At 46.7% G+C, this 27,051-nt stretch overlaps 1 protein-coding gene across 2 annotated transcripts in view; it reads right to left on the bottom strand.

The window, feature by feature from the left end:
• Window positions 1–12,035, bottom strand: part of C7 (complement C7) — a 127,872-nt gene extending 115,837 nt beyond the window's left edge. For both annotated transcript variants that reach the window (XM_077281411.1, XM_077281410.1), the window contains exons 1-2: window positions 11,943–12,035; window positions 4,518–4,579 (exon numbers count right to left, since the gene is read on the bottom strand). In XM_077281411.1, the coding sequence (XP_077137526.1) occupies window positions 4,518–4,579; window positions 11,943–11,948 (68 nt within the window). In that variant the 5' untranslated portion in view covers window positions 11,949–12,035. The remainder of the gene's footprint in view (window positions 1–4,517; window positions 4,580–11,942) is intronic.
• Window positions 12,036–27,051: the final 15,016 nt, after the last annotated feature.

Below are 27,051 nucleotides of genomic sequence, written 5' to 3'. Positions count from 1 at the left end.
AGAAAAGGCCACAAGGCAAAAGTGATAACTACCGTAAGTGGCTCCAGGAACAAAACATTGACATTTTGGGTCCAGGAAATTCCGCAGATCTCAGTCCCAATCCTCAAGAGCGACAAAGAAAAACCCAGAATGTGTGATAACTCTGAGATCTGATGAGACAAGAACGGGCGGCCATCAGTCAGGATCTGCCCAGAAGCCGACATCCAACCACCGGGGAGAAGGGCAGAAGTCTGGAGAATAAGGGGCAGCAATGGGAATATTGAGACTTTACAGAAACTTCATGGATTTGTCAATAAAAGTTTAAAAACTGATAGAATGTTTAGAATTGTCCATCAGTAACCAGAGAAATATCTAACGAAAAGGGCAAAAACACTGAAGAGGGAAAATCAGAATGTGTGACAGGGTCAAAACTTATGGCCATCACCGTACACACTGGGGCAGGATGAGCAGAGTCATTTCATTATCATTAAAGGGTGAGATAGATAATGGCAGCTGTATTGTACGTCTCCATCCTGGGATTTCCAGAATTCCACAACTTTTCTTTCTTGGTGTTGCGATTTCAATGTTGAGGAGTTGTTATATACTGTATATATGGGGCTAGAATCGTTTGTACAGATTTCGGTGTAGTTTTACAAGCCAAAGCAAGAAGTGGATCCAGCAGAAAAAAAGTTTCTATCTTGCCTTTACTTTTAGTTAAAAAAAAAAGCTGCACCAAAAAAATGAATTACCGTATTTTTCGGACTATAAGACGCACTTTTTCTCCTCCAAATTTGGGAGGAAAGTGTGGGTGCGTCTTATAGTACGGATATAGCATGTGGGGAGGGGGGCAGCAGCGAGTGGGATCACACTGTTATCCCACTTCAGGATGTCCCCGCTGCCCGGAATCAGCTGCTGGGGAAAGCACATGGCCCGGCTGATTAAGTGCAGTGAATATTTATTAGCGGCTCCCCGCCCACCGATCAGCTGAGCGGTGAGCGGGAGCAGCAAATGAATGCTGCACTTAAGCAGCGACACACAGTTTCCCCAGCACTGATTCCGGGGAGAATCTGTGTATCCGGGGGAGGGAGGAGGAGGCAGCAGCAGGGGCCAGGAGATCGCTGTCTACCTGCCTGTGCTGGACGAGTGCTGTGCAGGAGGACCTGTGTGATGTCAGGAGTGGGCGGGCTGGAGCATCACATGGCAGCTCAGAGCCCTCCCTCTTCTGACATCATCACAGGTCCTTCAGACTCCCACCTAGAATCTGCAGCTTCCTCTTATGTCCTGTGCTGTGGAAAGGCAACAACAACAGGGAGGGCTCTGTGTGTGTGCAGCCATGGGATGCTCCAGCTTTTACCTCACAACAGTGTGGCTGGCTGCCACAATTAAGAGGTCAGTCTTTACAAAACACAATAAAGCACTCTGCCACTCCTTTGGTGAACTATAACTCCCAGCATGTCATAGGATCTGCAGGACATGCTGGGAGTTATAGTTCTCCCATGGGATTTTAAAGCAGCACTCCAGTGTTATTTTGCAGTGCTGGAGTGGTGCTTTCACTATAAGCCCTGTGCCCCCATTCTTAGGGCTCATTTCCACATGCGAGGCACACGTCCGTATCTCGCATGTGGAAACCAAGCTGTGGAGCCGGCACTCCAAAGCGGAGCGTGCGGCCGTATAGGAACACATGGAGCTGCACAGCTCCGCTCCAAAGTGCCGGCGCCAGAGCTTGGTTTCCACATGCAAGATACGGACGTGTGCCTCGCATGTGGAAATGAGCCCTTATACTCACCCTCCAGCGTCTTCATATCGTACTTCACAGACACCACACTGGTCCCGCAGCTTCCAACATAATAACATACTATTATATATAATAACACCACATATAATAGTATGTTATTTATGTTATTAAATATTTTACCACATTTTTTTTGCTTCAAATATTTTTTTCCCTATTTTCCACCTCTAAAACCTGGGTGCGCCTTATAGTCCGGTTCGTCTTATAGTCCGAAAAATACAGTACTTTTGTTCTGTGCGCACCAACTATGTATTTCTCAGGTTTGTCAGGGGGGTATGGACATCATTTAGAGGGGGCTTCCCTGCCCAGCGCCTCCCAGCGACACTTCCATTGATTTTCGTTGTCTGAAACGTGTCCCAGATTCCTGGTAGCAGTGCCCATAGCGGAGACCCCAGTGCCATGAGCTGCGCCATGTGTAATGACTCCGAGGCACAGAGAGCGCTCGTCATACACCGCACTAATCATCATTAGCGGCTGATTATTATCTAATTACATCCTCTGCTAATGTGCAGACAATGAAGCGGATGTTCATGTAATTATCGGCAGCGAACGTTTCCAGAAAACAACGACAGGCAGCGGTCAGATGTGCGCAGCTTCCATTTTATTGCCTTGTTTCCATGTTTATAAAATAAATCAGCGCTACATAAAAATAAAAAGATAAGATTGTTATTATAAATTATAATTTTTAATTGCCTTGTTTTGTGGAAAATGTCCCAGTTTATAAACGGGCACATTTCTACAAGTCCCAGCCTATTTCAGGATGAGAAACGACAAATTATATTATAATATATATATATATATATATATATATATATATATATATATATATATACATACATATACACACACACACACTGTGTGCAGAGTTATTAGGCAAGTTGTATTTTAGAGGATTATTTTTATTATTGATCAACAACTATGTTCTCAATCAACCCAAAAGACTCATAAATATCAAAGCTTAATATTTTTGGAAGTTGGAGTGGTTTTTTTTTTTAGATTTGGCTATCTTAGGAGGATATCTGTTTGTGCAGGTAACTATTACTGTGCAGAATTATTAGGCAACTTAATAAAAACCAAATATATTCCCATCTCACTTGTTTATTTTCACCAGGTAAACCAATATAACTGCACAAAATTTAGAAATAAACATTTCTGACATGCAAAAACAAAACCCCCCAATAATTAGTGCCCAATATAGCCACCTTTCTTTATCATGACACTCAGCAGCCTCCATCCATAGATTCTGTCAGTTGCTTGATCTGTTTACGACCAGCATCGCGTGCAGCAGCCACCACAGCCTCCCAGACACTGCTCCGAGAGGTGGACTGTTTTCCCTCCCTGTAGATCTCACATTTTATGAGGGACCACAGGTTCTCTATGGGGTTCAGATCAGGTGAACAAGGGGGCCATGTCATTATTTTTTCTTCTTTGAGACCTTTACTGGCCAGCCACGCTGCGGAGTAGTTGGAGGCTGTGATGGAGCATTGTCCTGCATGAAAATCATGTTTTTCTTGAGCGATCCGACTTCTTCCTGTACCACTGCTTGAAGAAGTTGTCTTCCAGAAACTGGCAGTAGGTCTGGGAGTTGAGCTTCACTCCATCCTCAACCCGAAAAGGTCCCACAAGTTCATCTTTGATGATCCCAGCCCATACCAGTACCCCACCTCCACCTTGTGGCGTCTGAGTCGGAGTGGAGCTCTCTGCCCTTTACTGATCCAGCCTCTGGCCCATCCATCTGGCCCATCAAGAGTCACTCTCATTTCATCAGTCCATAAAACCTTTGAAGAGTCAGTCTGAAGATATTTCTTGGCCCAGTCTTGACGTTTTATCTTATGTTTCTTGTTCACAGGTGTTCGTTTTTCAGCCTTCCTTACCTTGGCCGTGTCCCTGAGTATCGCACACCTTGTGCTTTTTTGATACTCCAGTAACGTTGCAGCTTTGAAATATGGCAAAACTGGTGGCAAATGGCATCTTGGCAGCTTCACGCTTGGTTTTCCTCAATTCATGGGCAGTTATTTTGCGCCTTTTTTGCCCAACACGCTTCTTGCGACCCTGTTGGCTATTTGCCATGAAACGCTTGATTATTCGGTGATCACGCTTCAAAAGTTTGGCAATTTCAAGACTGCTGCCTCCCTCTGCAAGACACCTCACAATTATGGACTTTCCAGAGCCGTCAAATCTCTCTTCTGACCCATTTTGCCAAAGGAAAGGAAGTTGCCTAATAATTAAGCACACCTTATATAGGGTTCTGATGTCATTAGACAACACCCCTCCTCATTACAGATATGCACATCACCTGATTTACTTACTGGTAATCGGCTCTCAAGCCTGAACAGCTTGGAGTAGGACAACATGTATAAAAAGTATCATGTGATCAACATACAACTTGCCTAATAATTCTGCACACAGAGTGTGTATGTATGAAAATACTAATAACCGCTGTTGTAAATGAGAACTAGTTGTCACTTTGTCACTGCGCCTCCTCCACACAACAGCCGGGAATGACTACTTTATTGCAGTATGTACAGGCGGCCGACACATCGCTCCTGAGTTCTGACTGAGGTTTGTAAACTAAAGTGTATGCTTTTGTTTCCGGAAATAATCTGATTTTACACACAAATATTGCATTTAGTAGTTTGTATGTTATGAATTTATATAATTTATATAATTTGCTGCATTGAGGTTAGACATAGGTCCCTTCCAACTCTAACATTATAGGATTCTTTGAAATATTTTTTATTCTTACCTTGGAAAGAAACCAACCCCTTCCCAGATCTCTAAGATCAGCACAAGCAAGAGCAGCCATTTCTAGGAATAAAGAGGAAATATGGATTACTCTTTTTAAAGAGTTTATTGATGTCTCTATATACATAGTGGAGAAAATATAATAAGACAATCACTGCAGCTACCACTAGGGGGAGCTCCCTGTATACAGAGATACATGATAAGATTCTGTCAGCAGCCACCACTAGGGGGAGCTCCCTGTATACAGAGATACGTGATAAGATCCTGTCTGCAGTCACCACTAGGGGGAGCTCCCTGTATACAGAGATACATGATCAGATCCTGTCTGCAGCCACCACTAGGGGGAGCTCCCTGTATACAGACATACATGATGAGATCCTGTCTGCAGTCACCACTAGGGGGAGCTCCCTGTATACAGAGATACATGATAAGATCCTGTCTGCAGCCACCACTAGGGGGAGCTCCCTGTATACAGAGATACATGATAAGATCCTGTCTGCAGCCACCACTAGGGGGAGCTCCCTGTATACAGAGATACATGATAAGATCCTGTCTGCAGCCACAACTAGGGGGAGCTCCCTGTATACAGAGATACATGATAAGATCCTGTCTGCAGTCACCACTAGGGGGAGCTCCCTGTATACAGAGATACATGATAAGATCCTGTCTGCAGCCACCACTGGGGGAGATCCCTGTATATAGAGATACATGATAAGATCCTATCTGCAGCCACCACTGGGGGGAGCTCCCTATATACAGAGATTCATGATAAGATCCTGTCTGCAGCCACCACTAGGGGGAGCTTCCTGTATACAGAGATACATGATAAGATCCTGTCTGCAGCCACCACTGGGGGAGCTCCCTGTATACAGAGATACATGATAAGATCCTGTCTGCAGTCACCACTAGGGGGAGCTCCCTGTATACAGAGATACATGATAAGATCCTGTCTGCAGTCACCACTAGGGGGAGCTCCCTGTATACAGAGATACATGATAAGATCCTGTCTGCAGCCTCCACTAGGGGGAGCTCCCTGTATACAGAGATACAGGATAAGATCCTGTCTGCAGCCACCACCAGGGGGAGCTCCCTGTATACAGAGATACATGATAAGATCCTGTCTGCAGTCACCGCTAGGGGGAGCTCCCTGTATACAGAGATACATGATAAGATCCTGTCTGCAGCCACCACTGGGGGAGATCCCTGTATATAGAGATACATGATAAGATCCTGTCTGCAGCCACCACTGGGGGGAGCTCCCTATATACAGAGATTCATGATAAGATCCTGTCTGCAGCCACCACTAGGGGGAGCTTCCTGTATACAGAGATACATGATAAGATCCTGTCTGCAGTCACCACTAGGGGGAGCTCCCTGTATACAGAGATACATGATAAGATCCTGTCTGCAGTCACCACTAGGGGGAGCTCCCTGTATACAGAGATACATGATAAGATCCTGTCTGCAGCCTCCACTAGGGGGAGCTCCCTGTATACAGAGATACAGGATAAGATCCTGTCTGCAGCCACCACCAGGGGGAGTTCCCTGTATACAGAGATACATGATAAGATCCTGTCTGCAGTCACCGCTAGGGGGAGCTCCCTGTATACAGAGATACATGATAAGATCCTGTCTGCAGCCACCACTGGGGGAGATCCCTGTATATAGAGATACATGATAAGATCCTGTCTGCAGCCACCACTGGGGGGAGCTCCCTATATACAGAGATTCATGATAAGATCCTGTCTGCAGCCACCACTAGGGGGGGCTTCCTGTATACAGAGATACATGATAAGATCCTGTCTGCAGCCACCACTAGGGGGAGCTCCCTGTATACAGAGATACATGATAAGATCCTGTCTGCAGTCACCATTAGGGGGAGCTCTCTGTATACAGATATACATGATAAGATCCTGTCTGCAGTCACCACTAGGGGGAGCTCCCTGTATACAGAGATACATGATAAGATCCTGTCTGCAGCCACCACTAGGGGGAGCTCCCTGTATACAGAGATACAGGATAAGATCCTGTCTGCAGCCACCACTAGGGGGAGCTCCCTGTATACAGAGATACAGGATAAGATCCTGTCTGCAGCCACCACTGGGGGAGATCCCTGTATATAGAGATACATGATAAGATCCTGTCTGCAGCCACCACTGGGGGGAGCTCCCTATATACAGAGATTCATGATAAGATCCTGTCTGCAGCCACCACTAGGGGGAGCTTCCTGTATACAGAGATACATGATAAGATCCTGTCTGCAGCCACCACTAGGGGGAGCTCCCTGTATACAGATATACATGATAAGATCCTGTCTGCAGTCACCACTAGGGGGAGCTCCCTGTATACAGAGATACATGATAAGATCCTGTCTGCAGTCACCACTAGGGGGAGCTCCCTGTATACAGAGATACATGATAAGATCCTGTCTGCAGCCACCACTAGGGGGAGCTCCCTGTATACAGAGATACAGGATAAGATCCTGTCTGCAGCCACCACTAGGGGGAGCTCCCTGTATACAGAGATACATGATAAGATCCTGTCTGCAGTCACCGCTAGGGGGAGCTCCCTGTATACAGAGATACATGATAAGATCCTGTCTGCAGCCACCACTGGGGGAGATCCCTGTATATAGAGATACATGATAAGATCCTGTCTGCAGTCACCACTAGGGGGAGCTCCCTATATACAGAGATTCATGATAAGATCCTGTCTGCAGCCAGCACTAGGGGAAGCTCCCTGTATACAGAGATACATGATAAGATCCTGTCTGCAGTCACCATTAGGGGGAGCTCCCTGTATACAGAGATACATGATAAGCTTCTGCCTGCAGCCACCACTAGGGGGAGCTCTCTGTATACAGATATACATGATAAGATCCTGTCTGCAGTCACCACTAGGGGAGATCCCTGTATACAGAGATACATGATAAGATCCTGTCTGCATCCACCACTAGGGGAGCTCCCTGTATACAGAGATACATGATAAGATCCTGTCTGCAATCACCACTAGGGGGAGCTCCCTGTATACAGAGATACATGATAAGATCCTGTCTGCAGTCACCACTAGGGGGAGCTCCCTGTATACAGAGATACATGATAAGATCCTGTCTGGAGCCACCACTAGGGGGAGCTCCCTGTATACAGAGATATATGGTAAGATCCTGTCTGCAGCCCCACTAGGGGGAGCTCCCTGTATGCAGAGATACATGATAATATCCTGTCTGCAATCACCACTAGGGGGAGCTCCCTGTATACAGAGATACATGATAAGATCCTGTCTGCAGTCACCACTAGGGGGAGCTCCCTGTATACAGAGATACATGATAAGATCCTGTCTGGAGCCACCACTAGGGGGAGCTCCCTGTATACAGAGATATATGGTAAGATCCTGTCTGCAGCCCCACTAGGGGGAGCTCCCTGTATACAGAGATACATGATAAGATCCTGTCTGCAGCCACCACTAGGGGGAGCTCCCTGTAAACAGAGATACATGATAAGATCCTGTCTGCAGCCACCACTAGGGGGAGCTCCCTGTAAACAGAGATACATGATAAGATCCTGTCTGCAGCCACCACTAGGGGGAGCTCCCTGTATACAGAGATACATGATAAGATCCTGTCTGCAGCCACCACTAGGGGGAGCTCCCTGTATACAGAGATACATGATAATATTTCGCCTGCAGCCACCACTAGAGGTCATTCACTTCAAACTGATAACACTTTGGTCTCAATAATAAGACATTATGCAGAGATCGCCCTCTAGTTGCTGCCTCAGGTATATATTATATTATTATCTATTTCTGTGCAGCGAACTTTGCGATTTTTATAAGAGAAGTGAGCTCTGGCCAGTGTAAAGATACATTGAGAAAAAAATCAGTGCACCTATTTAGAAGGTGAAGAAAAACAACGTTCAGTTGTGGATGTATATCATTTGCACAGCACAGTGCTCTGATTGATGCATTGAGCCGACCCTTAGGGTATGTGTCCACGTTCAGGATTGCATCAGGATTTGGTCAGGATTTTACATCAGTATTTGTAAGCCAAAACCAGGAGTGGGTGATAAATGCAGAAGTGGTGCATATGTTTCTATTATACTTTTCCTCTGAGGGTATGTGTCCACGTTCAGTTTTGCTTCAGGCTTTGGTCAGGATTTTATGCTGGTAAAATCCTGACCAAAAATGCACCTGAGGTCACTGGCAGGTCACCTGCTGTGTTCCTGCGTGTTTTGCTCATTGTAGCAACATGCTGCGTTCCGAAAAAACGCAACGCATGTGCGTTTTTGCGGGAAAAACACATGCGTTTTTTAATGCACAGTGGAGACGGGATTTCATTAAATCCCCTCCACTATGCTGTAACATCTGGACGCTGCGTTTTTGACGCTGCGGCTCAGCGCTGCGTCAAAAACGCAGCGTTTCCTGAATGTGGACACATACCCTAACAGTTTTCAATGATCTGATAACACAGAGGTTTGTCCAGGCTGGATACAATCAGCAGGGGCTACTAATTTTTGGAATAAGCAGTTTTTAGACCTGGACACTGATACAGAATGGTCTGTGCTCACAAGTGACATATAGAAAGGGAAATGATACATGGGGCAGCAGCAATGTATCAACCAGGGGAAGAAGAGAGTAACAAGAAGGAGCAATATGATAAATGGCATAAGGTCCGATTGGCTCTGTGATATCTTAAGGCTCGATAAAGGGTTGATATGGACTAATAGAAGTTGGACTTCCAGTAAATGGCGCTAGAGTACAAGTCCTCTTCTTCTCTGACGAGGATAGTTACATATTTAACTTCCCAGAGGGTTGCATGGCCTACAAGTCTCCTTACATCAGCTGGTACTCACCACAAGGAGAAACAATCCCCCTTAGAGCCACAAGACTGTAGTTATGTCATCTGATCCAACAGCACCTCCTGCAGGTGATGGAGAGGTACTGCACCATGTCAATAAATGCGACTTCTATCCACCATTAGTTGTGATATACCGTATATACACGAGTATAAGCCGAGATTTTCAGCCCTTTTTTGGGGCTGAAAGTCCCCCTCTCGGCTTATACTCGAGTCATACCCAGGGGTCGGCAGGGGAGGGGGACTGGGGGCTGTCTAATTATACTCACCTACTCCTGGCGCGGTCCCTGCACGTCCCTGGCTTCCCCGGCGCCGGCAGCTTCTTCCTGTAGTGAGCGGTCACATGGTACCGCTCATTACAGTAATGAATATGCGGCTCCACCTCCCATAGAGGTGGAGCCGCATATTCATTACTGTAATGAGCGGTAACAGTGACCGCTCAGTACAGGAAGAAGCTGTGGGGAAGCAGGGACTGCACAGCGCCAGGAGCAGGTGAGTATAACGGGGAGGGGAGCGCTGCACGATATTCACCTGCTCCTCGTTCCGGCGCCGCTCCATCTTAAGCAGTGATGCTCAGGTCAGAGGGCGCGGTGACGTGGTTAGTGTGTGCCGTCTGCCTCAACGTCAGTGCAGGAGACGCTGAAGACTGAGCGGCGCCGGAACGAGGAGCAGGTGAATATAGCAAGTGCCGGGGGCCTGAGCGACGGAGAGGTGAGTATGTGATTTTTTATTTTTTTATCGCAGCAACAGCAAATGGAGCAAGTGTCTGTATGGAGCATCTTATGGGGCCATAACGTTTGTGCAGCACTATATTGGGCAAATGTGTCTATGAAGCATTTTATGGGGCCATTATTAACCTTTATGCAGGATTATATGGGGCATATTTTAATATGGAGCCTCTTATGGAGCCATCATGAACTGCATGGAGCATTATATGGGGCTCCTGATTCAATATGGATATTGAAAAACACTTAACCTACTGATGTCTCAATTTATTTTACTTTTATTGGTATCTATTTTTACTTTTGACATTTACCGGTAGCTGCTGCATTTCCCACCCTAGGCTTATACTCGAGTCATTAAGTTTTCCCAGTTTTTTGTGGCAAAATTAGGGGTCTCGGCTTATACTTGGGTCGGCTTATACTTGAGTATATACGGTAACCTCTTTGTACATAATACGGACATAACTGTACGCCCTTCGCAGGGGTTACCGCATGTGGAGGATACTTAGTAGCTAATACTGGCTATATTAAAAAGCTGGCAACGGTCTATAAAAGCTGAGGTCATAGCCAAGCACTGCTCGTAGCTGTTGTCCATTTACCTGCTGGTCTTGGCTGTTAACCATTTAGCTGCTGGCAACAACTCAGCTGCTTAGCTGCTGGTTGTAGCTGTTAACTATTTAGATGCCTGCAGTCATTTGTCTGACAGCAGCATTTAGATGACCCCCCTCCAATTACAGGGCGCTGATGGGTTACTATAACATTTGGGGGCCGGCTGAAGGCCCCATTGCTGCCAGGAGGGAAGCTAGGATTAAAGTCAAAAATGAAAAAAAAGTTAAAAAAATCAAATAAAAAAATTGTATATATACAGTATATATATATATATATATATATATATATATATATATATATATATATATATATATATATATAATATATATATATACATACATATATACAATATATATATACATATATATATATATATATATATATATATATATATATACTGTATGTATATATATATATATATAAATTTAAATCACCTTCTTTTTCCCCTTTAAAAATAAAGACATTTTAAAAAATGCTGTAATGAGAAAAGAAATCACAACCCCAGAGTTGCGTTTTTTGGTCACCTCACTTTCCTAACAAAAAATATAATAAAAAGTTATCAAAATGGTATCAATGAAAACGTCGCTTTGGTGCGCACCGGACAAGCCCTCACCCAACATGGAAAATGTTACAGGTCTTGGCAAATGGTGAATCAGACCAATTTTCTTTTCCTTTTACAAACATCTCATTTTTTTTTTCAACACTTGAATAAAAAACGCACAATACAGAAATCTGGTTTCTCAAAAATCAAGTTCTCATACAGCCGCGCATGTCGCAGCTGAGGGTTTGGTGCAGTTGTTTGCAGACAATCCTCTGTGAGGGAGAATTATATAGCAGCACAAATCTCCTTCTCCAGATAGTTTGTTACAATGTATCAGTGGAGGTCCAGAATATTCAGATCAGACCTGATACAATGTAACAAACCCTCAGATGTGAGAAGGATTAGGTCAGGATTGACTTTTATCCTACAGGATAAAGGAGAGAATAAAACTTGTAAACCTTAATAATTTGTATTTATTAGAAGCTGCCGAGCTGCATCAGTTTCCAATGCATTTTACATAGGACTGCAGGTATCATCCCAGCCATTAACGCAACACAGAAACGAACAGATCGCTGCAAAGCTAAGGTTCTCACTGGGCTCAGAGTTACAGTGTGCGGTTTGCATAGGGCTGCTGGTGATTACATAGGACTGCCGGTAATACTCCACATCTTGGGGTAGAAGCACATGATAATTCTGGTATCCTACCTTCATGTCTGGGGGATTTCCTCCCTCCGGGAGCTGCTATCAGTCACAATGGAAGTTCAGCCTGGAAATGTCCAGCTCCTCTGCCGCCTGGAGATAATCCCCCTATCTGTATCCTGTTTACAGAAATCGCCGCCCTCCTCTCTTCCTAAAGACCCCTGGGGTCTGGGCCACCAGTAGGCTTTCCCATAGTTCTATGATCATTTGGTTCAACGAAAGGTCAGAATATTTGGGGGAAAAATACAGTTCACATAAAGGTTCACATTTTGCCTGAATAGATATTTTTTAGCCTTTGGAGTACAGTTTTTCTGATCCAGAGCTCCAAACCCTCAGCACTGTCATAGAATTACAAAGTAGAGTTCTGTGTATCTGCTGTCACCACTAGGGGGAGCTCAGGAGACTGCTGCTTATACATCAGCACAAGCTGCCCCTAGTGGTGGCTGAAGGAATATAATGTTATATGGAGGTTTCCTTAACAGATCTTTATCACCAAACTACAGGTTCAGAGATAATTATCTGATCCTGGAGGAATCACACGAGAACGGGGGGTCCACAGCCATTTGTCCTTCCTCATGACATTTGGTCAGTTAATGTTGTTTTTGTTGGGGGTAGGGGTCGGTTTATGTTGGGGTTAGTGGTCAGTTAAGTTTGGGGGTAGTGGTCGGTTTCTGTTGGGGTAGCTTGCTGACAGGGTCCCCTCTCTCCTGTCCTAAGACAGATGTCTGTATGATAGGCAGTATGAGTCTGTTTATAGGATCTCTTAGATGACCTGGCTCTCATGATCACTGCTTCACCTCAGACTTGTTACAGGCAATTGACATACAGTCCTATGCCCTCCGGTTCTGTTGCGCGTCCTGGAGAACAACACGACCTCGGGCTCCCGGTACCCGGCTTCTGCGCTCTGAGGATGTCCTTCCGCTGTTCCCCTCCTGAGCCCTTTCCTCAACTGTGCTTCTTCCCTCTAAGCTCCTTCACAATTCAACTCTTCACGATATCTCTCTTTCCAGGGGTAGCAGCTCCCTCGTGGCTGCTCGGCCCCTACGTCTGCTCCAGACGTCCTCCTCTCCTCACTCCTCTACAACTCACTACAAACTGACTAGCTCCTCCTCCAGACCAGGATGCAAATATCTAAGGGACGCTTCCCTGAATCCGGGTCCTGAGCTCCCCCTCCTGGCCTAGATTCAGATGTGTTGAATGTACCGTAAGTGCCTTACCTGAAAGGAAAAATCCCCCTTGCCTCCAAGCGTGACATCACCCTCCCCAAAGGGAAGCCAACATCACTGCAGCAACCAGTTACCTGGGGTGCTGCATTGGGGCTAGTGGTCGGTTTATATTGGGGTTAGTGGTCAGTTTATGTTGGGGGTAGTGGTTGGTTTTTGTTAGGGTAGTGGTCGGTCTATGTTGGGGTAGTGGTCGGTTTATGTTGGGGTAGTGGTCGGTCTATGTTGGGGTAGTGGTCGGTTTATATTGGGGTAGTGGTTTGTTCAGTAAATGATGGATGCTTCCTGCAGTGCAGGATGAGGGTTGTAGTCATTACTGGATGGTGTCCATTATGGTGTCCAAGGTAGTCTCCTTTGTCTGCTTTTTTTTCCTCCACCATTCATCTTATTCATCATTTACTGGACAGATCACAGACCTGGAAGACATCAATGTTGTGATCTGTGAAATGTCGGCATCATAAACACCAGAGCAAGTACAGGAGGGATCACAGAGGTCTCCCCCATCTGCCACATGTAACCCGGATCTGCACCGCATTATAGTTTATTACCCAGATATATAGAGATATATACAGATATATACAGATATACACACATATATACAGATATATACAGCTATATACAGATATACACACATATATACAGCTATATACAGCTATATACAGATATACACACATATATACAGCTATATACAGCTATATACAGATATACACACATATATACAGCTATATACAGCTATATACAGATATACACACATATATACAGCTATATACAGATATACACACATATATACAGCTATATACAGCTATATACAGATATACACACATATATACAGATATATACAGCTATATACAGATATACACACATATATACAGCTATATACAGCTATATACAGATATACACAGATATATACAGATATATACTGATATACTGATATACACGGATATACACAGATATATACAGACTAGATGGTAGCCCGATTCTAACGCATCGGGTATTCTAGAATATATATGTAGTTTATTTATGAAGATTTTAGAATAATACATTGAATACACAGGATTCGGCCGGCCGCGACCAATTAGCGAAGCATGGTTCAAATCCCGCACCAATTCATGGCCGGACTGCGCCTGTCGCTGATTGCCGGCCACGTAGTATATAACAGCCCACATAGTAAATAGCACAGCCACGTAGTATATAGCACAGCCCACGGAGTATATAGCACAGCCCACGGAGTATATGGTCCTCTATGAGACACAGGACACCCCCTAATCGTCTATGTAAGTTTGTTTAGTACAACTGTAAGCAGGTTGCGGGATGCAGTGACAGACAGGAGGCAGAGCAAGGGTTAACAAGTTTAATAACAGGGGAATACTCCACACAGGGAGGTAAAGGGTTAAACAGGGGAATTAAACAGTTCAAATGGCAAAGGATATTGTGAGTTGAAGAACAACGGTTCAGATAACGACAGTCCTGATGAAAGTCAGTGGTTCCTATGTCCATGAAGTGAATAGCGCCGACAACAGCTGGCACGGTGTATTTTCCAATAGGGTCCTGTGGGCAGCAATGTCCTGTCTTCTGGCGGCAGTGGTTAGTCTCCGGTACCTTCCGCTACCCCTAGTCCATATGCTGCAGTGGCTGACAAGGGTGTGGGCCACAGCACTGTACGAGTCCAATGTGGCTCTGCAAATATGCACTGGCACAATCAGGGTCTCCCATGAGCGGGAAAGTATATGCTGGTAAGGTGGGTTACACAAGCCTGTCCAGTACTCGGTTCTCTCTCTGCGGCACGTGCGCTGTACTCACGGTCATGAAGCACACGCATACCTCCCAACCGCCCCGGATCCAGCGGGATTGTCCCGATTTTGACAGTCAGCCCCGCGATCCCGGGCGGGACATTAGTTGTCCCGCACTAGTTGGGAGGTGTGTATATCACCCGGTCAGCTCCCTGAGCCCCTGCACCCGCAGAGCAGCATATTGGCTGCTCTGTGCACACAGGACCTGTGATGAAGTCACAGGATGGGAGGAGTCAGGGGGGTCACATGATCGGGAGGACCTGCGTGTACAGGACTCTGCTGGTTGTTATGGCGCTGGAGGAGGGTAAGCATATGTGTGAGGTCAGGAGGTGTTTACAGTGTCGATGTAGCAGAGCTGTGTGTGTACAAGGTGTATGGATCGGAGCAGCGTGTCAAAGGTGTATGGAGCGGAGTCGTGTGTGTAAGAGGTGTACTGAGCCGTGTGTAAGAGGTGTACGGAGCAGAGCAGCGTGTGAAAGGTGTATGGAGCAGAGTCGTGTGTGTAAGATGTGTACGGAGCAGAGCCACGTGTGTACGAGGTGAACAGAGCAGAGCCATGTGTGTACAAGGTGTACGGAGTGGAGCAGCGTGTGCAATGTGTATGGAGCGGAGCCGTGTGTGTACGAGGTGTACGGAGTGGAGCCGTGTGTGTACGAGATGTATGGAGCGGAGCCGTGTGTATGAGGTGTACGGAGTGGAGCCGTGTGTGTATGAGGTGTACAGAGCGGAGCCGTATGTGTATGAGGTGTACGGAGTGGAGCAGTGTGTGTACGAGGTGTACAGAGTGGTGCCGTGTGTGTACAAGGTGTACGGAGTGGAGCAGCGTGTGCAATGTGTATGGAGCGGAGCCGTGTGTGTACGAGGTGTACGAAGTGGAGCCGTGTGTGTACGAGATATATGGAGCGGAGCCGTATGTGTATGAGGTGTACGGAGTGGAGCCGTGTGTGTACGAGGTGTACAGAGTGGTGCGGTTTGTGTACGAGACGTATGGAGAGGAGCCGTATGTGTATGAGGTGTACGGAGCGGAGCCGTGTGTGTACGAGGTGTATGGAGAGCAGCCGTATGTGTATGAGGTGTACGGAGCGGAGCTGTGTGTGTGCAAGGTATACGGAGCGGAGCAGCGTGTGCAATGTGTACGGAGCGGAGCAGTGTGTGTGCAAGGTATACGGACCGGAGCAGTGTGTGCAATGTGTATGGAGCGGAGCCGTGTGTGTACGAGACGTATGGAGAGGAGCCGTATGTGTATGAGGTGTACGGAGCGGAGCCGTGTGTGTACGAGGTGTATGGAGAGCAGCCGTATGTGTATGAGGTGTACGGAGCGGAGCTGTGTGTGTGCAAGGTATACGGAGCGGAGCAGCGTGTGCAATGTGTACGGAGCGGAGCAGTGTGTGTGCAAGGTATACGGACCGGAGCAGTGTGTGCAATGTGTATGGAGCGGAGCCGTGTGTGTACGAGACGTATGGAGAGGAGCCGTATGTGTATGAGGTGTACGGAGCGGAGCCGTATGTGTATGAGGTGTACGGAGTGGAGCAGTGTGTGTACGAGGTGTACAGAGTGGTGCCGTGTGTGTACAAGGTGTACGGAGTGGAGCAGCGTGTGCAATGTGTATGGAGCGGAGCCGTGTGTGTACGAGGTGTACGAAGTGGAGCCGTGTGTGTACGAGATATATGGAGCGGAGCCGTATGTGTATGAGGTGTACGGAGTGGAGCCGTGTGTGTACGAGGTGTACAGAGTGGTGCGGTTTGTGTACGAGACGTATGGAGAGGAGCCGTATGTGTATGAGGTGTACGGAGCGGAGCCGTGTGTGTACGAGGTGTATGGAGAGCAGCCGTATGTGTATGAGGTGTACGGAGCGGAGCTGTGTGTGTGCAAGGTATACGGAGCGGAGCAGCGTGTGCAATGTGTACGGAGCGGAGCAGTGTGTGTGCAAGGTATACGGACCGGAGCAGTGTGTGCAATGTGTATGGAGCGGAGCCGTGTGTGTACGAGACGTATGGAGAGGAGCCGTATGTGTATGAGGTGTACGGAGCGGAGCCGTGTGTGTACGAGGTGTATGGAGAGCAGCCGTATGTGTATGAGGTGTACGGAGCGGAGCTGTGTGTGTGCAAGGTATACGGAGCGGAGCAGCGTGTGCAATGTGTACGGAGCGGAGCAGTGTGTGTGCAAGGTATACGGACCGGAGCAGTGTGTGCAATGTGTATGGAGCGGAGCCGTGTGTGTACAAGATGTATGGAGAGGAGCCGTGTGTATGAGTTGTACGGAGTGGAGCCGTGTGTATGAGGTGTACGGAGCGGAGCCGCGTGTGTGCAAGGTATACGGAGCGGAGCAGCGTGTGCAATGTGTATGGAGTTGAGCCGTGTGTGTATGAGCTGTACGGAGTGGAGCCGTGTGTGTACGAGATGTATGTAGTGGAGCCATGTGTGTATGAGGTGTACTGAGCGGAGCCGTGTGTGCAAGGTATATGGAGCGGAGCAGCGTGTGCAATGTGTGCGGAGCGGAGCCGTGTGTGTACGAGGTGTACGGAGTGGAGCCGTGTGTGCGAGGTGTACGGAGTGGTGCCGTGTGTGTATGAGGTGTACGGAGCGGAGCTGTGTGTGTACGAGGTGTACGGAGCAGAGCCGCATGTGCAAGGTGTATGGAGCGCAGTCGTGTGTGTACGAGGTGTACGGAGTGGAGCCGTGTGTGTACGAGATGTATGGAGAGGAGCCGTGTGTGTATAAGGTGTATGGAGCGGAGCCGTGTGTGTACGAGGTGTATGGGGAGGAGCCATGTGTGTACGAGGTGTACGGAGTGGAGCCGTGTGTGTACGAGATGTATGGAGAGGAGCCGTGTGTGTACGAGGTGTACGGAGTGGAGCCGTGTGTGTACGAGATGTATGGAGAGGAGCCGTGTGTGTATAAGGTGTATGGAGCGGAGCCGTGTGTGTACGAGGTGTACAGAGTGGAGCCGTGTGTGTACGAGGTGTATGGGGAGGAGCCATATGTGTATGAGGTGTACGGAGCGGAGCCGTGTGTGTTCGAGGTGTACGGAGAGGAGCCGCATGTGCAAGGTGTATGGAGCGGAGTCGGGTGTGTACGAGGTGTACAGAGCGGACGCTGGCTGTGTCAGATCGGAGCAGATATTGTTCCTCGCTCTGACACTGACTGGCACAGGAGACACGGAGGTCTTTATCAGTGGCGTATGACAGCTGCAGCGACGTGAGCAGTCAGCGGCGCAGCTGGATGACACCATTCAGCGCCGTGGGAGTGAAAGCTGCCGGCTGCTGCGAGGGTGCGCGGTGAAAGGTGTGTGTGTGTGTGTGTAATGATGGAGAAGGCAATGATGGGGGTGGGGTAACCATACTGTACCCAGCATTGTGTGGGGCCATTATACTGTATGGAGCATCGTGTGGGGCCATTATACTGTATGGACCATCACGTGGGGCAAGTTTACTGTATGTAGCATCATGTGGGGCCATTATACAGTGTGGAGCATAATGTGGCCATTATACAGTAAGGAGCATCATGTGTGGCCATTATACAGTATGGAGCATCACGTGTGGCCATTGTGCAGTACGCAGCATCATGGGTGGCCATTATACAGTACGAAGCATCATGTGGGGCTATTATACAGTATGGAGCATAATGTGGCCATTATACAGTATGGAGCATCATGTGTGGCCATTATACAGTATGGAGCATCATGTGGCCTTTATACAGTATGGAGCATCATGTGTGGCCATTATACAGTATGGAGCATCATGTGTGGCCATTATACAGTATGGAGCACTGTGTGGCCATTATACAGTATGGAGCACTGTGTGGCCATTATACAGTATGGAGCATCATGTGTGGCCATTATACAGTATGGAGCACTGTGTGGCCAATATACAGTATGGAGCATCATGTGGAGCCATTATACAGTATGGAGCATCATGTGTGGCCATTATACAGTATGCAGCATCATGTGGGCCCATTATACTGTATGGAGCATCACGTGGGGCCATTACACTGTATGCAGCATCATGTGTGGCCATTATACAGTATGGAGCATCATGTGTGGCCATTATACAGTATGGAGCGTCATGTCTGGCCATTATACAGTATGGAGCGTCATGTGTGGCCATTATACAGTATGGAGCGTCATGTGTGGCCATTATGCTGTATGGAGCGTCATGTGTGGCCATTATACAGCATGGAGCACTGTGTGGCCATATTTTTTTTTGTTTATAATTATTGTTTACGAAACATTGTGATCAGAAGTGCTAAATGGGTGTGGTTGGGGCGTGACTAGTCGTGAAATGGGTGTGGTCGAGGTGTGGCCTAAAATTTGCCGCTGTGCGCGCCGCTAACTTTGTCCCTCTTTCCCTTCCTCGAAAGTTGGGAGGTATGCACATGGCACCTCAATCTCTGTCAGCTACTGGGCGCGCTGCACTCTTCTATCTATGCTACGCGCTGCCTGGTCCTGCCAAGACTGAAATGCCGATAACCACTGTCGCGTTGCTTCCCCGGCGGGGTGCTGCACCCAATCTTTCTCTGGCAGCACGCACACAGTACTCACTAGCCCGGAACATTCCACACCTCGCTTCGTAGTGACCAATGGGCACCCTGCATGTCTCTCCTCACAGTCTCTGTCAGCAGTGGCAGTGCTTGAGCGCGGGGCTGCGCTATACAGATGCTCCGGGACCGCAGCACCCACTGGTCCCTGCGGCTGGCGGTGGGAGACGATGGACGCTGTCCTGTGGGCATGTCACTCTCAGGATGGAGCACTTCTCTCCCTGTCTGCTGCTGAACACACGGCTTCCCTGTGCGCAGCAGTCGCTCTCTCTCTGGATTGCTGCAGCACTCCCAGCCTTTCTCTTTCTCTGGTGCGGCCCCTTTGCAGTCGATGGGGGCTGCCGCAGAGCCGGTACTCGGTGGGGAAACGGGAAGCAGAGTGCGCCGCTTACCTCTCTGTATGCTGCTCTGGGTTCGCGCCAAACTGCTCTGCTGCACACGCTTTCTCCTTTTATATCTCCACCCCCCTCGGTCAGGAGGAAGGTCCGCCTCACTCAGGCTTCCCCAGGCAACAGAGGAAGGTTCGCCTCGCTAAAGCTTCCCATTGGGAACAGGGGATGCAGCCTTTTCACTTCCAGACCCGGCACACAGGTACCCACGGTGCTGTCGTCTCCCTTACACAACTGTAATGTATATCGGGTCATTATGTTTTGACGTTTTGTAGATATCCTATATAATACTAATGTTTCTGTGTTTAGTTTTACATGTGGAGCTGGTGTCTGCACTAATTTGAGATTCGGCACCAACTAGGGTGCCTGTAGTGAAATATGTATCAAAATATATGTGTGCAGTGAACTATGTATAGGTTTATTGTGTGACTAGTAATAATTGAACATCTGTCCTGAAGGCTGCAGGTCTCACCCAAGTGTTAATATGTATTTTCCTGAGACAGCAGACTTCTATCTCCAATCTCGCCAGGGGGCCTAGCTAGGACCAGGAAAGAGAGGAAGCGCTTCACACCTTCGGCTCTTTGAAGAGAGATGTCAGTTACAGCCTGACACTATCTATCTGTGGGAAGCTTTACAAAAAGAATCTCAGAAAAAATAATATATTATTTGGCCGTGGTCCAATCAAAAACAAGCAATTAGAATATCAACTTGAGGGGCTGGTCTAGAAATCTCATCTCCAGGGTGACTCTATAAATTTGGCTTGTATACATTCAAAATTGTTCACATGTGAGGGCAGCCTGGGAAGCTGATGTGATCCAGTCTATATTCATCCTACCCTCTGGGAGCAGAAGCAGACTACAAGTTAGCTATTTCTATAAGTTTTCTCCTGTTTATTTTATACTGTTTTGCATACCTGTATGTCTTTTTATTACCATATTTTTGTATCTTTTTCTTTACTGTAAGCACTGAATACACTGAATGTGTATAGTGTATATGGACTTTTCAAAAGCTTTTGATACGGTGCCACACAAAAGGTTGATACATAAAATGAGAATAATGGGGATAGGGGAAAATATGTGCAAGTGGGTTGAGAGTTGGCTCAGGGATAGGAAACAAAGGGTGGTTATTAATGGAGCACACTCGGACTGGGTCACGGTTAGTAGTGGGGTACCACAGGGGTCAGTATTGGGCCCTCTTCTTTTTAACATATTTATTAATGACCTTGTAGGGGGGCATTCAGAGTAGAATTTCAATATTTGCAGATGACACTAAACTCAGCAGGGTAATCAATACAGGGGAGGACAATTTTATATTACAGGCTGATTTATGTAAGCTAGAAGCTTGGGCTGATAAATGGCAAATGAGCTTTAATGGGGATAAATGTAAGGTCATGCACTTGGGTAGAAGTAATAAGATGTTTAACTATGTGCTTAATTCTAAAACTCTGGGCAAAACCGTCAATGAAAAAGACCTGGGTGTATGGGTGGATGACAAACTCATATTCAGTGGCCAGTGTCAGGCAGCTGCTACAAAGGCAAATAAAATAATGGGATGCATTAAAAGAGGCATAGATGCTCATGAGGAGAACATAATTTTACCTCTATACAAGTCACTAGTGCGACCACACTTAGAATACTGTGCACAGTTCTGGTCTCCGGTGTATAAGAAAGACATAGCTGAACTAGAGCGGGTGCAGAGAAGAGCGACCAAGGTTATTAGAGGACTGGGGGGTCTGCAATACCAAGATAGGTTATTACACTTGGGGCTATTTAGTTTGGAAAAACGAAGACTAAGGGGTGACCTTATGTTAATGTATAAATATATGAGGGGACAGTACAAAGACCTTTCTGCTGATCTTTTTAATCATAGACCGGTGACAGGGACAAGGGGGCATCCTCTACGTCTGGAGGAAAAAAGGTTTAAGCATAATAACAGACGTGGATTCTTTACTGTAAGAGAAGTGAGACTATGGAACTCTCTGCCGTATGATGTTGTAATGAGTGACTCATTGCTTCAATTTAAGAGGGGACTGGATACCTTTCTGGAAAAGTATAATATTACAGGGTATATATATTAGATTCCTTGATAAGGCGTTGATCCAGGGAACTAGTCTGATTGCCGTATGTGGGGTCGGGAAGGAATTTTTTTCCCCATGATGGAGCTTACTCTTACCACATGGGTTTTTTTTGCCTTCCCCTGGATCAACATGTTAGGGCATGCTAGGCTATGGGTTGAACTAGATGGACTTAAAGTCTTCCTTCAACCTTAATAACTATGTAACTATGTAACTATGAATCTTTTTGTATTAAAGCATAAAACTTTCACAGTTGAACTTTGTATGTTATAAAGAATCCATAGCCTAAGGTGTGTGAGCCTTATGAGTGGTAGACAGTATTAGTATTTCCGGGACTCATCACCCGTGTATTCTGTGAGTGGTGGCAGCGTGTATGAGCGGGTGTGTGGCCTGGGTCGGTGTGTGATGTATGCTCCCATTACAGCATAGGACAGAGGTTGAATGCTGGACTGAGAGTGGGGAGATAGATTAATCCTTGCAGGCACAACCCAAGTCACGTGCTGAGAGCAGGAACGTGACGAATTAGCAGCAGCACCGAGAGGGATCCGTGACAGTGCCCACCATACTGTGGTTTGGTTGGGCATAATGTGGGATGCTGGGGACTGCCTGGTCCTGCTCGATGCCTATTGTGGCGTTTGAGGACATTTTCTACTTCTAGTGCAGACTACACAGGGTGAGGGTAAAACAGTGTGGCAATACTTTATTGAACCACAAAACAGGCAAATAACACATAGAACAGTTCCAGCAAAAAAAAAAAACAAGATGGTGAAAATTACCAAAGTCTCACCCTTCCGCTGACTCGCCGGGATAAAAGAAGCTGTTACTTCAGAGCTTCCAGGGCCAACTAACCCCACCTGTGGAACACACACAGAGAGGAGGTAACGACAAGCTTAGGAAGATGACAGTGAATTCAGGTATATGGCCAGGTGACCAGAGGGTCACAACCTGGCTTCTCTGAACATCTCCATGGAGCCAAGTGACTAGAGGGTCTTATTTCTGGCCCCCACAAATGTATCCATGGATCAGTGATGGTTAATGGAGCAGATCTGTATTCTTCCAGCAGGGGCTGAGCCTGAGGTCCCCTAAGCTGGCATCCTGTAGAATGACAAATCTGTGTCCCTCGTGATGGAGCCGTGATGTCTGGGCTGCTGTCCTATAAAGAGTCTCTGGTCCCTTGGATGTTTGAATGTCTGGATGTCTTGGCTGAATTTCTGTCTCATGTTACAGAGGCATATAACCTCTTTTTATAGTTAACAACTGTCCTTCATCTAGTATTCACACGTATATATATATATATATATATATATATATATATATATATATATATATATATATATATATATATATATATATAGATCTGGTAGTCTGTAGGGAAAGTCAGTCAGTTCTTGCCAGGAAACAGACTGGACCAGTCTGACGCAGAGGAGGGTTTACGAAGCTGTGTAGCCGCAGTGGAGCAGTTCCTGTAAAGAGATATACAGAAAGCCGAATTGATTGCAGTGAATGTGCAGGAGAGCAAAACACAGGAGAGGATACCAGGGGAAAAACAGCCCCGAGCAGGCTGCCTCCTTCTGAGGCGCAGAGACCGGTAGCCGGTTGTAAGGCCCTCCACGACTTACATCAGAGACCGGCAGGACACCTGAACTCCACGTTACCTGTCCACCTTAGTACCCAGGAGGCACAGTGACACCCTTAGAGGCCGGGGCGTGCTAGAGTCCCTATAAACCGCCTCAAGTCACCAGTCATACGGATCGTGTCCTATCCTATATGGGGGACAGAGAGAGCGACAGAACACCTGTGAGGACCTTATTTGAAGCCATAGGCAATAAGGGACTACAACACCACGGTGCTAGAGGAAGGCTTTGATTTCCACCTGGATAAGGGGACTCCTAACTTGCCTCCAAGCCGACCGGACCCTGCCTGCCCTGTGATCTGGTTCCCTGGACTGTGGCTGCCTGAAGTCAACAGTAAACAAGGTAAAGAAACTGCAAACCTGTGTCCTCATTCTTTACTGCGCCTTTCACCATCCTACATCTACACACCGGGAGCCCTGGGGATATACTTCAGCTGTGGGAAGGTATACCATCTAGCTGCCATAACATCACCCCAGAGGACCCCTTAAAGCAGCATCGGTCCCCACTGACCGAATACCACAGGTGGTGTCACGAACATAAACTTTATTCCCTTTAAAGACCTTTCCCTTTTACATGGGCGCCCAGGGCCACGGACTGTGACATCCCCCTGTGAACGCAGGACCCGGTACCGAGTACCCCACGGCCCTGTCGGGCGACTCAATTATGTAATCTATTTGCATATTTTTTCCTCCTCTATTTTGCAAGTCAACAAACTGTCTGGCCTGGACAATATGTAATCAACATATAGACAACAGTCTATACTTCCTGGCTTGTTGAAAATTGATGTCTGGTTAATTAAGATAAAATGCTGTGTCATCACACAGACATATAGAGATGTACATCCACAGCTCTTTCGCTCTCTCGCTCTCTCTATATACAGTATATACATGTGTGTATATATATATATATATATATATATATATATATATATACTGTATACACTTATGTGAACAAAAAGAAAAAAATGATAGACAAACGTAAGGGTAAAGGTTATAAAACGTCTCCACACAGCCGGATGTTGCGGTTACTACAGCTGAACATATTATCCAGAAGTTTAAGATCTATGGGGCTGTAGCCGACCTCTCAACCACCGCAAAAGGAAAACTAAGACACGGATACTATTATTATTATTATTATTATTTATTATTATAGCGCCATTTATTCCATGGTGCTTTACATGTGAGGAGGGGTGTACATAATAAAAACAGGTACAATAATCTTGAACAATACAAGTCACAACTGGTACAGGAGGAGTGAGGACCCTGCCCGCGAGGGCTCACAATCTACAAACTATGAATGGGAACCACAGAGCCCAGAACAACTTCGATTTAATTAGAGGTGAACTCCAAGTTCAAGGTCCATCAGTTTCAGATCTCACCATCTGTTGCTATGTGGGCCAAAGTGGACTTCATGGAAAATTACCGAGGAGGAAACCACTGATGAAAGCAAATCATAAAAATGCGAGACTGGAATTTACCAAAATGCATATTGACTAGTGATGAGCGAGTATACTCATTTCTTGGGTTTTCCAGAGCACGCTTGGGTGACCTCCGAGTATTTATGACTGCTCGAGATTTAGTTTTCATCGCCGCAGCTGAATGATTTACAGCTACTAGACAGCTTGATTACATGTGGGGATTCCCTAGCAACCAGGCAACCCCCACATGTACTCAGTCTGGCTAGTAGCTGTAAATCATTCAGCTGTCACGTTGAAAACAAAATCTCCGAGCAATCATAAATACTTGGAGGACACCCGAGAGTGCTCGGGAAAACCTGAGCAACGCATATACTCGCTCATCACTAGTGTTGAGCGATACCTTCCGATATGCAAAGGTATCGGTATCGGATTGGATCGGCCGATACCGGCAAAATATCGGATCTCGCCGATACCGATACCAGATACCAATGCATATCAATGGGACACAAAATATCGGAATGGTTCCCAGGGTCTGAAGGAGAGGAAACTCTCCTTCAGGCCCTGGGATCCATATTCATGTATAAAGATTAAAAATAAAAAATATTGATATACTCACCCCTCCGACGGCCCCGGCTCTCACCGGTCCAAGCGTCTGCCTCCGTTCGTAAGAATGCAGAGTGAAGGACCTTCGATGACGTCGCGGCTTGTGATTGGTCGCGTGACCGCTCATGTGACTGCTCACGCGACCAATCACAAGCCGCGACGTCATCGAAGGTCCTTCACTCCCTGCATTCTTAGGAACAGAGGCACCGCTAAGGTCCAGGGTCCGCCGGAGGAGTATATCAATATTTTTTATTTTTATTATTTATTTTTTACATGAATATGGATCCCAGGGCCTGAAGGAGAGTCTCCTCTCCTCCAGACCCTGGGAACCATACGCACCGCACACTTCCGATTCCGATTTCCGATATTGCAAAAATATCGGAACTCGGTATCGGAATTCCGATACAGCAAATATCGGCCGATACCCGATATTTGCAGTATCGGAATGCTCAACACTACTCATCACTAATATTGACAAGTCATAGTGCTTCTGAGAGAACATCCTGTGGACGGAAGAGGCAGAACTGGAGCTTTCCGGCGCCACATCAGCTCCAGCGAGGAGATGTTCTGGGGCGGCTGCATCTGGCAGTGGGGGTCCTAGATTAGTGCAGGGTACAATGAAATCTCAAGACTTTTGAGGCTTTCTGGAGCCAAATGTGCTGTTGATTGTCCAAAATCTCAGTCTGAACTGCCGGCCATGGCTCCCCAAACAGGATAATGACCCAAAACACAGCTAAGAATATGCAAAAATGTCTGAGAGTAAAGTATTGGACTCTCCTAAAGAGGCTTCTATGACCCTGATCTAAATCCTACAGGACATCTGTGGACGGAGCAGAAACCTGCAGTCTAGAGAAGATGCCTCCTCCACCCCTGAGACACGAGGAGCCGTCTGCTCATGAGGAGCCAAAATCCCTGTGGACGGGGCAGAAGTCTCACTGAGAGGCACAAAAATCATCTGTGTGCAGCGATCACCTCAAAAGGTCCTGCAACAAAGTACTAGGATACAGGAACCATCATTTTTGTCCTGCATTTGTTTTGTTCTGTTGACCCAAAATTGAAAAGAAACAAAGTCTGATCCTCATTATTGAGATTCAGGAAATTTACATTGAAAATAACTTTTGTCAGTTTCAAGTTATTTCTGTGACCAATGTTAGTTTTTCTTACTTTAACAGAAGGCACCAAAAGTGTCCCCTATAATCTTGAGGATCTGCAGCTCACAGCTGATTGTACTATGGTAATACCGAAGTCAAATGCTGCGCCAATCCTCTGCTATCAGTTCAGGAGTAAGTGCAGACTGCCATCTAGTGGTAGACTGGTGATTTTGCAGTGCACAGGATTCAATCAAATATTGAACATTAACCCCTTTACCCCCAAGGGTGGTTTGCACGTTAATGACCGGGCCAATTTTTACAATTCTGACCCTGTCCCTTTATGAGTTTATAACTCTGGA

The sequence above is a fragment of the Ranitomeya variabilis genome, chromosome 1, assembly GCF_051348905.1.
Source record: "Ranitomeya variabilis isolate aRanVar5 chromosome 1, aRanVar5.hap1, whole genome shotgun sequence".
Taxonomy (NCBI): Eukaryota; Metazoa; Chordata; class Amphibia; order Anura; family Dendrobatidae; genus Ranitomeya; species Ranitomeya variabilis.
Note: the sequence above shows the minus strand (reverse complement) of the source record. Positions and strands in the feature narration are given on the sequence as shown.